The sequence below is a fragment of the Salmo trutta genome, chromosome 25 (assembly GCF_901001165.1).
Source record: "Salmo trutta chromosome 25, fSalTru1.1, whole genome shotgun sequence".
NCBI lineage: Eukaryota > Metazoa > Chordata > Actinopteri > Salmoniformes > Salmonidae > Salmo > Salmo trutta.
In genome coordinates, this window is record NC_042981.1 from 2509248 (window position 1) to 2528094 (window position 18847).

The 18847-nt window shown below is 43.0% G+C and overlaps 1 protein-coding gene across 5 annotated transcripts in view; it reads right to left on the reverse strand.

Annotated features, from left to right (window-relative positions):
* Window positions 1-285: 285 nt before the first annotated feature.
* Window positions 286-18847, reverse strand: part of LOC115161828 (lysyl oxidase homolog 3B) — a 67870-nt gene continuing 49308 nt past the window's right edge. For 2 of the 5 annotated variants that reach the window (XM_029712625.1, XM_029712626.1), the window contains 7 exons: window positions 18000-18170; window positions 13705-13864; window positions 12942-13185; window positions 3532-3647; window positions 2235-2371; window positions 1808-1919; window positions 286-1633 (listed from right to left, as the gene is read on the reverse strand). In XM_029712625.1, coding sequence (XP_029568485.1) covers window positions 1560-1633; window positions 1808-1919; window positions 2235-2371; window positions 3532-3647; window positions 12942-13185; window positions 13705-13864; window positions 18000-18170 — 1014 coding nt within the window. In that variant the 3' untranslated portion in view covers window positions 286-1559. Of the gene's footprint in view, window positions 1634-1807; window positions 1920-2234; window positions 2372-3161; window positions 3224-3531; window positions 3648-12941; window positions 13186-13704; window positions 13865-15026; window positions 15183-17999; window positions 18171-18847 lie in introns of those variants that run through there. The other 3 variants (XM_029712629.1, XM_029712627.1, XM_029712628.1) reach the window with 3 other exon arrangements.

Here is an 18847-nt window from a genome sequence, read left to right on the forward strand (position 1 = left end):
CAGCTCTGGTGGACATTCCTGAAGTCAGCATGCCAATTGCACACTCCCTCAAAACTTAAAATAGCTGTGGCATTGTGTTGTATGATAAACTGCACCTTTTAGAGTGGCCTTTTATTGTCCCCAGCACAAGGTGCACCTGTGTAATGATCATGCTGTTTAATCAGCTTCTTGATATGCCACACCTGTCAGGTAGATGGATTGTCTTGGCAAAGGAGAAATGCTCACTAACAGGGATGTAAACACATTTGTGCACAACATTTTAGAGAAATAAGCATTTTGTTCGTATGGAAAATGTATGGGATCTTTTATTTCAGCTCATGAAACATGGGACCAACACTTTACAATGTTACGTTTACCCTAGGGTCCGGAGTACTACGGGTTTTCTGATGATTAATTGCACCCACCTGGTGTCCCAGGTCTAAATCAGTCCCTTATTAAAGGGGAAGAATGAAAAAAGCAGTGGAACTGGCTTCAAGGTCCAGATTTGAATTTGAGGATTTTAGAATATATTTTATCTAAACAGATCTTCGCGTGTGAACTATGAGAACTACATGGAGATGCAACAACATTGGATGGTTCCCTGTGATACCACAGGTCATTATGAAGATGTCTTGTAGCAGAATTAGGACTTAGCATCTTCTCCTGAGGTGTATTCATTAGTGCACAGCGTAGCAAAACAACTGAAAACGTTTTTTTTGCAACGAAACCAAAGAGCTTGTATTGGACAAATGTAGGTAGATCCTTCACCTGTTTCGTTTGCGTCTGTTTGGTTCCTAGTGAATACACCTCTGGATCACCTTTCAAAACTACAGACTGGACAAAATTTTTAAAAAAAAATAAAACTTAATTCATAACTTTAACAGAACATGAATGAAAATGTTGCACGTCAGACATCAATCAGTCAAACATGAACTAAGACCAGTATGATATGATATCATATGACTTGTTCTTCTGTGACAAAATTTAGCATAATATACTCACATTTGAACAAAAAAAAATTAAAAATCTAAAATAAGTTTGTTAAAAAAAATCTTAGAGTACTAAGTGTTCAAGTATAATAATAATAGCACTGGCATTACACCAAAACGTTCACCGTATGACATGGCAATATAACATGGCTCCTTCAGTCAAGGCCTGGATTCAATCTGACTAGCTGTAGATCAGCGGTAGAGCGAGCTTGGACATTTTAAAGGTCATTTGAGCCGACATAACGGAGCGTTTACCGTGAATGCGGTCTCTGCAAATGCGGGAAAACAATGCCTTTTAAAAAAGGTGCATTAGTCGACAAAATGCGTTCGGATTTGAATCCTGGTCTAAGATCACTGCTGACTGCTGCCCTGTGGAATGTTGCTTGTGATTTAATGATGTTGGTTGTGATTGGTTGGTTGGTTGGTTGGTTTGGGATTTGATAATGAATTGGGTTTCTGGTAGGTAGATAGGTGATGGAGGGTTGGTGATTGGTTGTCCCATCGTTGAACATGGTTAGATGCATCAGCCCCCCCCCCCCTTTTTTTTGTTTGTACATGGGGTCTGATGAGATTGGTGTGTTGCTAGGCAGATTATGAGATCTGGTTGTTGAGCTGTCCTGGGTATTTTTCAAACTTCCTCTCTGCCTCCTCACTGAAGGCATCACCTGTAGGGGCAACCGACAGTCAGAGACAGAAAGCAGTGGAAGAGTCTGGAACAAACTAGGGGTATGTCTGAAAAGATACCATATTCCCTATATAAGATCCCATTCAGACAGGAGAGTATTCAATAAAACACATTAGTTAACTCAAATGACAAATCTCGGAGTACAGCTTCTCACCCATATGGCAGTTGTGAAGCCAGATCCGGTGGCCGTCGTATTTGCAGTTGCATTTCATGGCGTTATTTGTGAAGTCACTCTCTGCCACTTCAAAGTTGGGATTGATCACAATCTGAAAGGATTTGAACGTCAAACACAAGAGGTAAATGGTATGGACTTCGCTCTAAAATAATTCTGTCACTCCATAGGTCTGCAGTTGGTCTGGAGGTCCGGCCACTAAGGGCGCTCGGTGAGTTTTCAAACGGTTCATGAAAAAGCAACGGGGGAAAGAATAAATGCAGACAGCATAAATGCAGAAGAATTTCACACAGTTTGACAATTCAAATTTGTAGTTTACCATATTTCAAAACTTCATGCAGTTACACATTTTGGAAGTTATATGTCTGATTCGGGGGCCTTTAACAGCCTCTTAAAAATGGTAGTCCACCTGTAGGATGTAGTTTCCTGGTTTGATGTCGGTGATGTCGATCCACTGGCAGTCGATGTCATGGCGATACAGGTCCCAACACCCCACGGTGATGCCCTGTTCTCCGAAGTTAGCACACTCATACCTCTTAGAGATACCTGCAGAACACAGAACACTCATACCTCTTAGAGATACCTGCAGAACACAGAACACTCATACCTCTTAGAGATACCTAGAGAACACAGAACACTCATACCTCTTAGAGATACTTAGAGAACACAGAACACTCATACCTCTTAGAGATACCTAGAGAACACAGAACACTCATACCTCTTAGAGATACCTAGAGAACACAGAACACTCTTATCTCTTAGAGATACCTAGAGAACACAGAACACTCATACCTCTTAGAGATACTTAGAGAACACAGAACACTCATACCTCTTAGAGATACCTAGAGAACACAGAACACTCTTATCTCTTAGAGATACCTAGAGAACACAGAACACTCCTATCTCTTAGAGATACCTGCAGAACACAGAACACTCATACCTCTTAGAGATACCTGGAGAACACTCATACCTCTTAGAGATACCTGCAGAACACAGAACACTCATACCTCTTAGGGATACCTGCAGAACACAGAACACTCATACCTCTTAGAGATACCTGGAGAACACAGAACACTCCTATCTCTTAGAGATACCTAGAGAACACAGAACACTCCTATCTCTTAGAGATACCTAGAGAACACAGAACACTCCTATCTCTTAGAGATACCTAGAGAACACAGAACACTCATACCTCTTAGAGATACCTAGAGAACACAGAACACTCATACCTCTTAGAGATACCTAGAGAACACAGAACACTCCTTCCTATCTCTTAGAGATACCAAGAGAACACAGAACACTCCTATCTCTTAGAGATACCTAGAGAACACAGAACACTCCTTCCTATCTCTTAGAGATACCTGCAGAACACAGAACACTCATACCTCTTAGAGATACCTGCAGAACACAGAACACTCCTATCTCTTAGAGATAGAGAGAACACAGTTTACAACAATTAGACTATTAACCAAAAATACTACATCCTCCAAAACCAGATACAAAATGTTTCACTTGGATTTGGATAAGATATCCCTAATCTTAACACCCCAAAATAGGCCATATTTGATTGGCTGGCCATCTAGAAAAGTGTGATCTGATTGGATGGCACGCCAATAGACTCTGTTCTGATTGGGTGGACCACAGACTGTTCTGATTGAATGGACTTCCAGTAGACTGTTCTGATTGGTTTGCCTCCCAAGACTCACCCTCGTGACACTCGGTGTCCTCCAGACAGAAGGAGGCCTTGTGTCCCTCAGCTACCTTGGTCCCATTGGATGACAGCAGGTCGTAGTGGGTGAAGATGTCCATGCTGTGGTAGTGGCTGCATGGGGAGTGCAACAATAGTGAAGAATTATTACAAACATCTGATATATAACGTTACTCTTATTTTATATTCTGTGCTGCTGCGGCAAGGTAGCCTAGTGGTTAGAGCATTGGACTAGTAACCGAAAGAGTTGCAAGTTTAAATCCCCGAGCTGACAAGGTACAAATCTGTCATTCTGCCCCTGAACAAGGCAGTTAACCCACTGTTTCCAGGCCGTCATTGAAAATAAGAATTTGTTCTTAACTGACTTGCCTCGTTAAATAAAGTTTATTTTTTTTAAATGACAGCATTTACATGATCAACCTAGATTGTAGAACAGATTCATAGGACCCAACTTCCTGCTTGTTCCAGCCTCAGCAAACTTAACTTCTGGGTTGACCTTGTATTATTATAGAATATGAGGTTGCCATAGTTACCCGTGGCATGCCGTATGATACGGTACTCTTGTTTTTAATTTCCATTTTTTTGTTGTGACATTTACCTTTTACATGTTAGTCATTTAGCAGACACTCTTATCCAGAAAGACTTGCCTTTAGTTCCTTCATCTGAAGATACCATCTAGGGAGTTTCGCTTCCTGTGGCCTTTTCTTCAGCAAATTACTATGAATTATTGTGGTCATATCTGTTACATCTGTCATATCTGTTATATCTGTCATACCTGTTATATCTGTCATATCTGTCATATCTGTCATATCTGTCATACCTGTCATATCTGTCATATCTGTCATATCTGTCATACCTGTCATATCTGTCAACCTGTCATACCTGTCATATCTGTCATATCTGTCATACCTGTCATATCTGTCATATCTGTCATATCTGTTATATCTGTCATATCTGTCATACCTGTCATATCTGTCATATCTGTCATACCTGTCATATCTGTCAACCTGTCATATCTGTCATATCTGTCATACCTGTCATATCTGTCATATCTGTCATATCTGTTATATCTGTCATATCTGTCATACCTGTCATATCTGTCATATCTGTCATATCTGTCATATCTTTTATATCTGTCTACCTGTCATATCTGTCATATCTGTCATATCTGTCATACCTGTCTACCTGTCATATCTGTCATATCTTTTATATCTGTCATACCTGTCATATCTGTTATACCTGTCATTATCTGTCATATCTGTCATACCTGTCATATCTGTTATACCTGTCATATCTGTTATACCTGTCATATCTGTTATATCTGGTTTAATTTTCATAATTTTTTCCTCATTACCCACCCTTAATTGGTCCAGTCTGATAACCCCATACCCACCCTTACTGGTCCAGTCTGCTAACTTCATAACCCACCCTTACTGGTCCAGTCTGATAACTTCATTCTCACCCTTACTGGTCCAGTCTGCTAACTTCATTAGCCACCCTTACTGGTCCAGTCTGATAACTTCATTACCCACCCTTACTGGTCCAGTCTGCTAACTTCATTACCCACCCTTACTGGTCCAGTCTTATAACTTTATTACCCACCCTTACTGGTCCAGTCTGATAACTTCATTACCCACCCTTACTGGTCCAGTCTGCTAACTTCATAACCCACCCTTACTGGTCCAGTCTGATAACTTCATTACCTCCCCTTACTGGTCCAGTCTGCTAACTTCATTACCTCCCCTTACTGGTCCAGTCTGCTAACTTCATTACCCACCCTTACTGGTCCAGTCTGCTAACTTCATTACCCACCCTTACTGGTCCAGTCTGCTAACTTCATTACCCACCCTTACTGGTCCAGTCTAATAACTTTATTACCCACCCTTACTGGTCCAGTCTGCTAACTTCATTACCCACCATTACTGATCCAGTCTGCTAACTTCATTAGCCACCCTTACTGGTCCAGTCTGCTAACTTCATTACCCACCCTTACTGGTCCAGTCTGCTAATTTAATTGTAAAGGTCTGAATTGGTTACTTATTTAGTTTGACTTATTGTTTTTATTATTATTATTTATGCCATAAGAATCTAAATATGCTGCTTAAGAGATTTAATATGCAAGGCTGCCACTTACTGTTATGCTACAACCCTGTAATTATAGTGCAGGGCGGGGGGAACTGGGGAGGGACGGCTGGGGGCTAGGGAGGAGGGGGGCTGGCTGGGGGCTAGGAAGGAGGGGGCTGGGGAAGGAGGGCTGGGGGCTAGGGAGGAGGGGGGCTGGTTGGGGGCTAGGGAGGAGGGGGGCTGGGGAAACTGGGGAGGGACGGCTGGGGGCTAGGGAGGGGACGGCTGGGGAAGGGGGGCTGGGGGCTAGGAGGAGGGGGCTGGGGAAGGGGGGCCAGGGAAGGGGGAACGGGTTACAGAGAGGGTCTTCTGGGTGGGGAACGACCAATGGGTGGGTGGGTCCCTGTGCGTCCTGCTTTTTATTTTACATCGATGGTCTTATTAACACTGAAGATAATGACTACACTAGTTATTAACACTGAAGATAATGACTACATTAGTTATTAACACTGAAGATAATTTTTACATTAGTTATTAACACTGAAGATAATGACCACATTAGTTATTAACACTGAAGATAATGACTACATTAGTTATTAACACTAAAGATAACAATTACATTTTAGAAAAACAATAGCAACACTAGCTATTCACTCGTGGAATTAATTTTCCCATCAAATGTTCCAGCTGTCTTGATATTCTACCTAAGAAACCAAATCGATATACTACGGCTCCAAGAAACACCCTGCTCCAAAAAGACGCACACAGAATAAAGAACCGTTTACACAAACTGCATGCTTTTTCATCAGCCTCAAACAAAACTAAAAGTGTAATTATGACGATACATAATAAGCTCAATCACCATCCTTGGTAAAATAGCTATTTGAATAGGGGGCAATATGGCTGAGTTGTCTCATTCTTATTTAGCCTTTTGAGTAGGGGGCAATATGGCTGAGTTGTCTCATTCTCATTTAGTCTTTTGAGTAGGGGGCAATATGGCTGAGTTGTCTCATTCTCATTTAGTCTTTTGAGTAGCGGGCAATATGGCTGAGCTGTCTCATTTAGTCTTTTGAGTAGGGGGCAATATGGCTGAGTTGTCTCATTTAGCCTTTTGAGTAGCGGGCAATATGGCTGAGCTGTCTCATTTAGTCTTTTGAGTAGGGGGCAATATGGCTGAGTTGTCTCATTTAGCCTTTTGAGTAGCAGGCAATATGGCTGAGCTGTCTCATTTAGCCTTTTGAGTAGGGGGCAATATGGCTGAGTTGTCTCATTTAGCCTTTTGAGTAGGGGGCAATATGGCTGAGTTGTCTCATTCTCATTTAGCCTTTTGAGTAGGGGGCAATAAGACTAGTTGTCTCATTCTCATTTAGCCTTTTGAGTAGGGGGCAATATGGCTGAGTTGTCTCATTCTCATTTAGCCTTTTGAGTAGGGGGCAATATGGCTGAGTTGTCTCATTCTCATTTAGCCTTTTGAGTAGGGGGCAATATGACTGAGTTGTCTCATTTAGCCTTTTGAGTAGGGGGCAATACGACTGAGTTGTCTCATTTAGCCTTTTGAGTAGGGGGCAATATGGCTGAGTTGTCTCATTCTCATTAAGCCTTTTGAGTAGGGGGCAATACGACTGAGTTGTCTCATTTAGCCTTTTGAGTAGGGGGCAATATGACTGAGTTGTCTCATTTAGCCTTTTGAGTAGGGGGCAATAAGACTGAGTTGTCTCATTTAGCCTTTTGAGTAGGGGGCAATATGACTGAGTTGTCTCATTTAGCCTTTTGAGTAGGGGGCAATAAGACTGAGTTGTCTCATTCTCATTCAGCCTTTTGAGTAGGGGGCAATATGGCTGAGTTGTCTCATTCTCATTAAGCCTTTTGAGTAGGGGGCAATATGGCTGAGTTGTCTCATTCTCATTAAGCCTTTTGAGTAGGGGGCAATATGGCTGAGTTGTCTCATTCTCATTTAGCCTTTTGAGTAGGGGGCAATATGGCTGAGTTGTCTCATTCTCATTTAGCCTTTTGAGTAGGGGGCAATATGGCTGAGTTGTCTCATTCTCATTTAGCCTTTTGAGTAGGGGGCAATAAGACTGAGTTGTCTCATTTAGCCTTTTGAGTAGGGGGCAATATGGCTGAGTTGTCTCATTTAGCCTTTTGAGTAGGGGGCAATACGACTGAGTTGTCTCATTTAGCCTTTTGAGTAGGGGGCAATATGGCTGAGTTGTCTCATTCTCATTTAGCCTTTTGAGTAGGGGGCAATAAGACTGAGTTGTCTAATTTAGCCTTTTGAGTAGGGGGCAATATGGCTGAGTTGTCTCATTTAGCCTTTTGAGTAGGGGGCAATATGGCTGAGTTGTCTCATTCTCATTAAGCCTTTTGAGTAGGGGGCAATATGGCTGAGTTGTCTCATTTAGCCTTTTGAGTAGGGGGCAATATGACTAGTTGTCTCATTTAGCCTTTTGAGTAGGGGGCAATATGGCTGAGTTGTCTCATTCTCATTTAGCCTTTTGAGTAGGGGGCAATATGGCTGAGTTGTCTCATTCTCATTTAGCCTTTTGAGTAGGGGGCAATAAGACTGAGTTGTCTCATTTAGCCTTTTGAGTAGGGGGCAATAAGACTGAGTTGTCTCATTCTCATTTAGCCTTTTGAGTAGGGGGCAATAAGACTGAGTTGTCTAATTCTCATTTAGCCTTTTGAGTAGGGGGCAATATGGCTGAGTTGTCTCATTTAGCCTTTTGAGTAGGGGGCAATATGGCTGAGTTGTCTCATTTAGCCTTTTGAGTAGGGGGCAATATGGCTGAGTTGTCTCATTTAGCCTTTTGAGTAGCGGGCAATATGACTGAGTTGTCTCATTCTCATTTAGCCTTTTGAGTAGGGGGCAATATGGCTGAGTTGTCTCATTCTCATTTAGCCTTTTGAGTAGGGGGCAATATGGCTGAGTTGTCTTATTCTCATTTAGCCTTTTGAGTAGGGGGCAATAAGACTGAGTTGTCTCATTCTCATTTAGCCTTTTGAGTAGGGGGCAATAAGACTGAGTTGTCTCATTCTCATTTAGCCTTTTGAGTAGGGGGCAATATGACTGAGTTGTCTAATTTAGCCTTTTGAGTAGGGGGCAATAAGACTGAGTTGTCTAATTGAAGATGCTCTTTATTAAAGAGGTAGGGCTTTCAGACCTTTTCAGAAGATGGGCAGGGACTATTGATGCCCGGGTTAACTCATAACAGGTGAGTTGAATAAAGAGGAAACAACGCATTAAAAATCCATAAATGTCTAATTCTTGTGTAATTAATATCTATGGGCTACATTAAGGTTTTTCTTTCTGGCGTTGGAGCGTAGCCTAAGCCTAAAACGTTAGGGCCTTACTAGAGCGCCAATTACACGCTAATTGACAAATGCTTTTGGAAACTTGGGTAGAAAAAGTTAGCGTCGATCCACTGAGGAAAAAAAGACAATGTCAGAGTTGAATTCAATAAGAGAAAAGCTGCGAAAAGGAGAGAACAGTAGCCAACTGTTTAGGACGATAGCAGTACCGGCGATGTTGTGATGCGATATACAAATTCAACAGTCAAAAGACTTCAAAATGGCGAGTCAAGGGAACTGTACTGTTCAGATGGGTTAAATGGAATAGTAGCCTAACTGAACACTGGACTCTAGGTCTGTAACCTCTCACATAGCCTCATACACTGGTCCATCTCCAAGGCACATTTGTAAAAAAAAAAAAACTATGAAAAAAACCTTGCGTTCCTATTTTGTTTTTCGTTCAGCGCTGTTGGCGGTAGGTGCACTTGATTCATCAGCCATAGCGCCAGGAAAGGCAAAGTGTTTCCATTTTGTTATTCAGCACTGTCAACACTTTGTTCAACACTTTTAAAAATCATAAAATGCATGTTCTCCCTACTTCCACTCATGCTACAACCAGCACTGCAGCTGTAATGAATGAGTATAATAAAGTGTTCCGATAAACTTCTGTAGTTATTGTTAATGGTTTGTGTCGCGCTTTCTCAGTAGGTTAATGTAGCATAAACTGATGTTTTTTTAAAGTAATTTAAAAAAAAGAATCTGAGTGGTAGATCACGGCTTGCTTTTGGATTCAGAAAGTAATCTGGACTCAGAAAAGGTTGGTGACCACTGGACTAATCTAATCTAATCCAATCTAATCTAATCTAATCTAATCTAATCTAATATTAACTAATCTAATCTAATCTAATCTAATCTAATCTAATATTAACTAATCTAATATTAACTAATCTAATATTAACTAATCTAATCTAATCTAATCTAATATTAACTAATCTAATCTAATCTAATCTAATATTAACTAATCTAATCTAATCTAATCTAATCTAATCTAATCTAATCTAATCTAATATTAACTAATCTAATATTAACTAATCTAATCTAATCTAATCTAATATTAACTAATCTAATCTAATCTAATATTAACTAATCTAATCTAATCTAATCTAATCTAATCTAATCTAATCTAATCTAATATTAACTAATCTAATCTAATCTAATCTAATATTAACTAATCTAATCTAATCTAATCTAATCTAATCTAATCTAATATTAACTAATCTAATCTAATCTAATATTAACTAATCTAATCTAATCTAATCTAATATTAACTAATCTAATCTAATCTAATCTAATATTAACTAATCTAATCTAATCTAATCTAATATTAACTAATCTAATCTAATCTAATCTAATCTAATCTAATCTAATATTAACTAATCTAATCTAATCTAATCTAATCTAATCTAATATTAACTAATCTAATCTAATATTAACTAATCTAATCTAATCTAATCTAATCTAATCTAATCTAATCTAATATTAACTAATCTAATCTAATATTAACTAATCTAATCTAATCTAATCTAATCTAATATTAACTAATCTAATCTAATCTAATCTAATATTAACTAATCTAATCTAATCTAATCTAATATTAACTAATCTAATCTAATCTAATCTAATATTAACTAATCTAATCTAATCTAATCTAATATTAACTAATCTAATCTAATCTAATCTAATATTAACTAATCTAATCTAATCTAATCTAATATTAACTAATCTAATCTAATCTAATCTAATATTAACTAATCTAATCTAAATCTAGGGTATTAACTAATCTGATCTACTGCTAGGGTATTAACTAATCTAATCTAATATTAACTAATCTAATCTAATCTAATCTAATCTAATATTAACTAATCTAATCTAATATTAACTAATCTAATCTAATATTAACTAATCTAATCTAATCTAATCTAATCTAATATTAACTAATCTAATCTAATATTAACTAATCTAATCTAATATTAACTAATCTAATCTAATATTAACTAATCTAATCTAATCTAATCTAATCTAATATTAACTAATCTAATCTAACATTAACTAATCTAATCTAATATTAACTAATCTAATCTAATATTAACTAATCTAATCTAATCTTATCTAATCTAATATTAACTAATCTAATATTAACTAATGTAATCTGATATTAACTAATCTAATCTAATATTAACTAATCTAATCTAATCTAATATTAACTAATCTAATCTAATATTAACTAATGTAATCTAATATTAACTAATCTAATCGAAATTGCAACAAGCGGTTCTGTAAAAATCTAATTTAAATCAGAAGCCACTGACAGATATCTGGGATTCTCTGCCTCTAACCCTATTACAGGGGCTGAGTCACTGGCTTACTGGTGTTCTTCCATGCCGTCCATGGGAGGGGTGCGTCACTTGAGTGGGTTGAGTCACTGACGTGGTCTTCCTGTCTGGGTTGGCGCCCCCCCTTGGGTTGTGCCATGGCGGAGATCTTTGTGGGCTATGCTCGGCCTTGTCTCAGGATGGTAAGTTGGTGGTTGGAGATATCCCTCTAGTGGTGTGGGGGCTGTGCTTTGGCAAAGTGGGTTGGGTTATATCCTGCCTGTGTGGCCCTGTCCGGGGGTATTATCGGATGGGGCCACAGTGTCTCCTGACCCCTCCTGTCTCAGCCTCCAGTATTTATGCTGCAGTAGTTTATGTGTTGGGGGGCTAGGGTCAGTCTGTTATATCTGGAGTATTTCTCCTGTCTTATCCGGTGTCCTGTGTGAATTTAAATATGCTCTCTCTAATTCTCTCTTTCTCTCTTTCTTTCTTTCTCTCTCTCAGAGGACCTGAGCCCTAGGACCATGCCTCAGGACTACCTGGCATGATGACTCCTTGCTGTCCCCAGTCCACCTGGCCGTGCTGCTGCTCCATTTTCAACTGTTCTGCCTGCGGCTATGGAACCCTGACCTGTTCACTGGACGTGCTACCTGTCCCAGACCTGCTGTTTTCAACTCTCTAGAGACAGCAGGAGCGGTAGAGATACTCTGAATGATCATCTATGAAAAGCCAACTGACATTTACTCCTGAGGTGCTGACCTGTTACACCCTCGACAACTACTGTGATTATTATTATTTGACCATGCTGGTCATTTATGAACATTTGAACATCTTGGCCATGTTCTGTTATAATCTCCACCCGGCACAGCCAGAAGAGGACTGGCCACCCCTCATAGCCTGGTTCCTTTCTAGGTTTCTTCCTAGGTTTTGGCCTTTCTAGGGAGTTTTTCCTAGCCACCGTGCTTCTACACTTGCATCACTTGCTGTTTGGGGTTTTAGGCTGGGTTTCTGTACAGCACTTTGAGATATCAGCTGATGTAAGAAGGGCTATATAAATACATTTGATTTGATTTGATTTGATTGGGCTGCGCTCAGAGTATCCTGTCTTGGCAAATCGCGCTGTTAAGACACTGATGCCCTTTTCAACCACGTACCTATGTGAGAGTGGATTCTCAGCCCTCACTAGCTTGAAAACTAAATACAGGCACAGACTGTGTGTGGAAAATGATTTAAGACTGAGACTCTCTCCAATACAACCCAACATTGCAGAGCTATGTGCATCCTTTCAAGCACACCCTTCTCATTAACCTTTGGTGAGTTATTCTCAATTTTCGATGAACAAATAAGTTTTATATGTAAGATGGTTAAGTAAAGAGCAGAATTATTGATTTATTATTATTTGTGCCCTGGTCCTATAAGAGCTCTTTGTCACTTCCCACGAGCCGGGTTGTGACAAAAACTCACACTCATTCTTATGTTTAATAAATGTATCGTATAGTGTGTGTGTGTGTGTGTGTGTGTGTGTGTGGCAGGCTTAAAATGATGGCAAAAAAACAACATTTGAGAGTGCACTGACCCCGGTGCTAGAGGGGGTACGCAGCTGGAAGTTGAATGTTTTAAGGGGTACGGGATTATAAAACGTTTGGGAACCACTGCTCTAAGATGACCAGGTTGCCATAGTTACCCGTGACAGGCGTGCCAGACCCAGGAGTGGCGTCCAGCCTTGGGCCTGAAGTCGGCCCGTCCGATGTTGTGGATCTGAGAGGAGAACCGCAGCAGGCGTCGGTGTCCGTAGGGCCAGTTAGCACTAGCAGCAGACTTAGACAGACAGTTCTCCTCCGCCGCGCAGTACAACATGTGGAGCGGACGATCCTCAATGTACACGGACTGCTGGACCAGGGGAGCATTCAGGACCAGGTCAGACGCCGCTGGGAGGAGGAGAGGAGGAGAGGAGATGAGGGAAGAGGAGGAGATAGGAAGAGGAGAGGTGGAGGGGGAGGAGAGGAGGAGATAGGAAGAGCAGAGAAGACGAGGGATGAAGAGGAGATAGGAGGTGGAGAGGGCAGGAGAGGACGAGAGGGGAGGTGGAGTGGAGAGGAGGAGGAGAAGAGAAAAGAAGAGGGTAGTAATGTTAAAACCGTTGACATGTAGTTTCCATACCCAGCTCAGTTTTAGTGTCGGTTGATTACAATGTATAATAACTAACCAATACTTTATCTGTATCAATGTATAATAACAAACCAATACTTTATCTGTATCAATGTATAATAACAAACCAATACTTTATCTAGCTCATACTGGTTGAGCATTCCGGTCACCCACTCTAGAATCATAGGGGTTTATTAATGTAGAATCATTATTAATGTTTATGATTCTGTGACTGTGTTACTAATGCTTATGATTGTGTCATAACACTGTTACTACCATTTATAAACAGTTTAACTCACTCTCTGAGCATATGACCCCGGCAGAGAACTTAGCAGCAGTCTTCTGACAGCTGACGGTTTTGTGATGCTGGCAGTGGCTCAGAGACATCTCGCTCCCTGTACACTTCACTCCACTCATCACCATCTCTGTTACATTACTACTGTCCCAGTACCATGTTTCCTTAGAGATCGAGGGGGGGGGGGGGGGGACGGACAGGATAAACACAAAAGAACACACACAAACAGAGCCCAGACATTAAGAGGTTATGATTTATAAAGTGCTTTTCCAGTATCTCAAAGTGCAAATACACACATAGAAAAAAATAATTCCAAAAGGGTTCTTTAGGTGTCCCCACGGAAAAACCCTTCTAATGGCCGTTGTGGGTTCTATTTGGAACCCTTTTGACTTGAACGTAGAACCCTCTGTAAAAAAAAGGTTCTATTTGCAACCGAAACGGATTAAATCAATGGCTTAACCCATGGCGACAGCCAAAGAGACCTTTGATTTTCTACATCAAGGATGGGCAACTTTTGTCCCCCCTTTTTTTTTTTTTGCCCCATCATCCCCCATCTAACACACCTGACTCCAATAATCAACTAATTATGATCTTCAATTAAGAATGTAAATTAGTTTAATCAGCTGTGTTTGCTAGGGATGGGAGAAACTGGGACAACACTCTGCCCCCCCACCCAAGGACTGGTGTTGCCCATCCTCGTTCTAGAAATAACCTTTTTTTTTCTTGTGTACTGGAGAAACTCACCTCTTCCTCATCCAACTCATCCACCACCAATGTGTAGCACCCACCTGAGTGATGCAACTCATTTGTGCCAGAATGTTCACCACACATCAGCTAGCAAGTTGGAAGAGGTGAGGAGTGATATACAGTATATCAATTAGGTTAGCATATCATGCTAATTTATGGCAAATAAATGCATTTAAAATTTGTCAACAATTTATAAACGACTGATGAAATTGATTGCCCATCTCATCAATCTGCCTGTGATAAGCAGCTTGCTCAGCCTCTGACCACAAGACACTTTACAACTATGATAAGGCAGTACAGTAGAATATCTTAACTCAGAGAATTATTGACTTTCTTCTCTGTGCTTTAAAGAAAAGAGAAACCTGAACGCTGCTCTTGCTGGTAGCGTAGCTTGATTAAAGAGCAGTGTGCCGGTTTCTCTTTTCTTGGACGTTATTACCTTCAACAAGATAACTCAGATGTGAGTCTGTCAGGTAAGACAACTACGTATCCCTGTATGGTGATAAGGGAGTAGAATACTTTGGCTCGTAGGAATAAGCCGTGGTATTTACATTTCTTCTTCTCCCAGTGTTTACTCACAGTGATGGCATGCATGGAGTATCCCAGGCCTAGCTGTCTGCAGACTACCATGGCCTCTTTAGTGGTCCAGCTGGCAGAGCACACTGTGCCCCACCGCGCCCCCACCTGAACCTCCACACGCCCCTCATAGTACGTCCTGCCTCCCACGATACGCACCTGCAGAAGGGCCCTAGGGGAAGTCAGTGATAGGCCACTTTCTGTGCATTTCCACTGGGGATTTACGTCTCAGACTTATCCCCCTAGGAGACGTCAATCAGCTGTCCTGTCTGTGCTTCCTCTAATCCAGTGTTTCCCCAACTCTGGGATTTACCCCCAACATCCTGGTCCTCCAGTACCTCCAACAGTACACATTTTTATTGTAACCCTGGACAAGCACACCTGATTCAACATGTCAACTAGGGGGTACTGGAGGACCAGGGTGTTGGGGGTACTGGAAGACCAGGGTGTTGGGGGGTACTGGAGGACCAGGGTGTTGGGGGGTACTGGAGGACCAGGGTGTTGGGGGGTACTGGAGGACCAGGGTGTTGGGGGGTACTGGAGGACCAGGGTGTTGGGGGGTACTGGAGGACCAGGGTGTTGGGGGGTACTGGAGGACCAGGGTGTTGGGGGGTACTGGAGGACCAGGGTGTTGGGGGTACTGGAAGACCAGGGTGTTGGGGGTACTGGAGGACCAGGGTGTTGGGGGTAATGGAAGACCAGGGTGTTGGGGGTACTGGAGGACCAGGGTGTTGGGGGTACTGGAGGACCAGGGTGTTGGGGGGTACTGGAGGACCAGGGTGTTGGGGGTAATGCAGGACCAGGGTGTTGGGGGGGACTGGAGGACCAGGGTGTTGGGGGGGACTGGAGGACCAGGGTGTTGGGGGTAATGGAAGACCAGGGTGTTGGGGGTACTGGAGGACCAGGGTGTTGGGGGTACTGGAGGACCAGGGTGTTGGGGGGTACTGGAGGACCAGGGTGTTGGGGGTAATGCAGGACCAGGGTGTTGGGGGGGACTGGAGGACCAGGGTGTTGGGGGGGACTGGAGGACCAGGGTGTTGGGGGTAATGGAAGACCAGGGTGTTGGGGGTACTGGAGGACCAGGGTGTTGGGGGGTACTGGAGGACCAGGGTGTTGGGGGTACTGGAGGACCAGGGTGTTGGGGGGTACTGGAAGACCAGGGTGTTGGGGTACTGGAAGACCAGGGTGTTGGGGGTACTGGAAGACCAGGGTGTTGGGGGTACTGGAAGACCAGGGTGTTGGGGGTAATGGAGGACCAGGGTGTTGGGGGTACTGGAAGACCAGGGTGTTGGGGGTAATGGAAGACCAGGGTGTTGGGGGTACTGGAAGACCAGGGTGTTGGGGGTACTGGAAGACCAGGGTGTTGGGGGTACTGGAAGACCAGGGTGTTGGGGGTACTGGAAGACCAGGGTGTTGGGGTACTGGAAGACCAGGGTGTTGGGGGTACTGGAAGACCAGGGTGTTGGGGGTAATGGAGGACCAGGGTGTTGGGGGTACTGGAAGACCAGGGTGTTGGGGGTACTGGAAGACCAGGGTGTTGGGGGTACTGGAAGACCAGGGTGTTGGGGGTACTGGAAGACCAGGGTGTTGGGGGTACTGGAAGACCAGGGTGTTGGGGGTAATGGAAGACCAGGGTGTTGGGGGTACTGGAAGACCAGGGTGTTGGGGGTAATGGAGGACCAGGGTGTTGGGGGGTACTGGAGGACCAGGGTGTTGGGGGTAATGGAAGACCAGGGTGTTGGGGTAATGGAAGACCAGGGTGTTGGGGGTAATGGAAGACCAGGGTGTTGGGGGTAATGGAAGACCAGGGTGTTGGGGGGTACTGGAGGACCAGGGTGTTGGGGGTACTGGAGGACCAGGGTGTTGGGGGGTACTGGAAGACCAGGGTGTTGGGGGTACTGGAAGACCAGGGTGTTGGGGTAATGGAAGACCAGGGTGTTGGGGGTACTGGAAGACCAGGGTGTTGGGGTAATGGAAGACCAGGGTGTTGGGGGTACTGGAAGACCAGGGTGTTGGGGTAATGGAAGACCAGGGTGTTGGGGTAATGGAAGACCAGGGTGTTGGGGGGTACTGGAAGACCAGGGTGTTGGGGGGTACTGGAAGACCAGGGTGTTGGGGGTACTGGAAGACCAGGGTTGGGAAACACTGCTCCAATCCACACGTGTCAAACTCCTGTCCTTGAGGGTCCAGTGTCTCAGAATAACATGTCAGTCCTGAGGGCCAGCGGTTTGCTGATGCAGCAGCAGCTGCTGTGAGATTAGTCCATAGAATAACATGTCAGAATGAACATGTCAGGGTGAATCATGGAGCGGGGAGCCACATTGGTTCCTTCCTGGTGGGTTGGGAGAACCAATGAGGTGTCGCCACCTGGCATGTTATGGTTGGCTGTTGGCTCATCACTAACAGCGATGTGGTGGGGTTGGGGGATTTAGTATAAACCAGTGGTATTCAAACTTATTAAGTGAGGACCTAATTTTTTTTCCCCCAGAATTTCTGGGGACCCAATTTTTGTTCCATATCTACTATCAAAATTGAGAGAACAAATACATACATTTACTCAATAAAATTTTATTTTATAAATTATCTTTTTCAATATGGAATGGAGTTTGCATATTGTCCCATAAAATGATCGTTACTCTGCATTTTTGGTTTTCAAATTTGGCGACCGCACTGCAATTACCCAGTGCGACCCCAACTTTGAATACCACTGGTCTAATGGTTAAGACGGTGGGTTACCGAGAGAGAAGTCCGCCGACCATATCTGACTCGTTACATTATCATGAGGGGATTCATGTATTATCATGATTGGTTGAGGGGATTCATGTAATATCATGATTGGTTGAGGGGATGTACGTGTGTTCCATAGTTGCCATGGTGAGGTTGGAGATTCATGGTACTTGTAGTCCATGGTTATAACCTGGTTTAAGCATATTATATTAGTAGTGGAAAAGCAGTTAGCTTGACTAATAGACCTACTTGCAGGCCGTTGTTAGCGTAGCCTAGCCCCAGCTGTCTGCAGGCCACCATGGCCTCCTTGGTGCCCCAGGCCCCGCCACATATCAGGCCCCAGCTCCTGGTCCCGTTAGCCTCTGTGCTCAGCACCTCCACCCGCCCCTCATACCGAGTACGGCCCCCTGTCAGGCGGATCTGTGGGGGGGGGGGGGGCAGACGGGTTAGGAAGCGGAGGGCGGGGTATGTACGAGTAGGAGTGCGGAGATAGGGGAAGTAGGGTCTGGCTGAATACAGGACATTTAGCCACACTCTTCGAAAAAAAAGGGTTCCAAAAGGGTTCTTCGTCTGTCCCCATAGGATAACCTTTTTGGTTCCAGGTAGAACCCTTTTTGGTTCCAGGTAGAACCCTTTTTGGTTCCAGGTAGAACCCTTTTTGGTTCCAGGTAGAACTCTTTTTGGTTCCAGGTAGAACCCTTTTGGGTTCCATGTAGAACCCTCTGTGGAAAAGTTCTAGATACAACGCATTCGGAAAGTATTCAGACCCCTTGATTTTTTTCCCACATTTTGTTACATTACAGCCTTATTCTAAAATTGATTCAATGGTTTCTTTCCCTCATCAATCTACACACAATACCCCATAACAGTTTTTTTCTCTCGAAATATTCCATTTTAATAAGTATTAAGACCTATTCTTCTCTGCAGATCCTCTCAAGCTCTGTCAGGTTGGATGGGGAGCGTTGCTGCACAGCTATTTTCAGGTCTCTCCAGAGATGTTCGATCGGGTTCAAGTCCGGCCTCTGGCTGGGCCACTCAAGGACATTCAGAGACTTATCCTGAAGCCACTCCTGCGTTGTCTTCACTGTGTGCTTAGA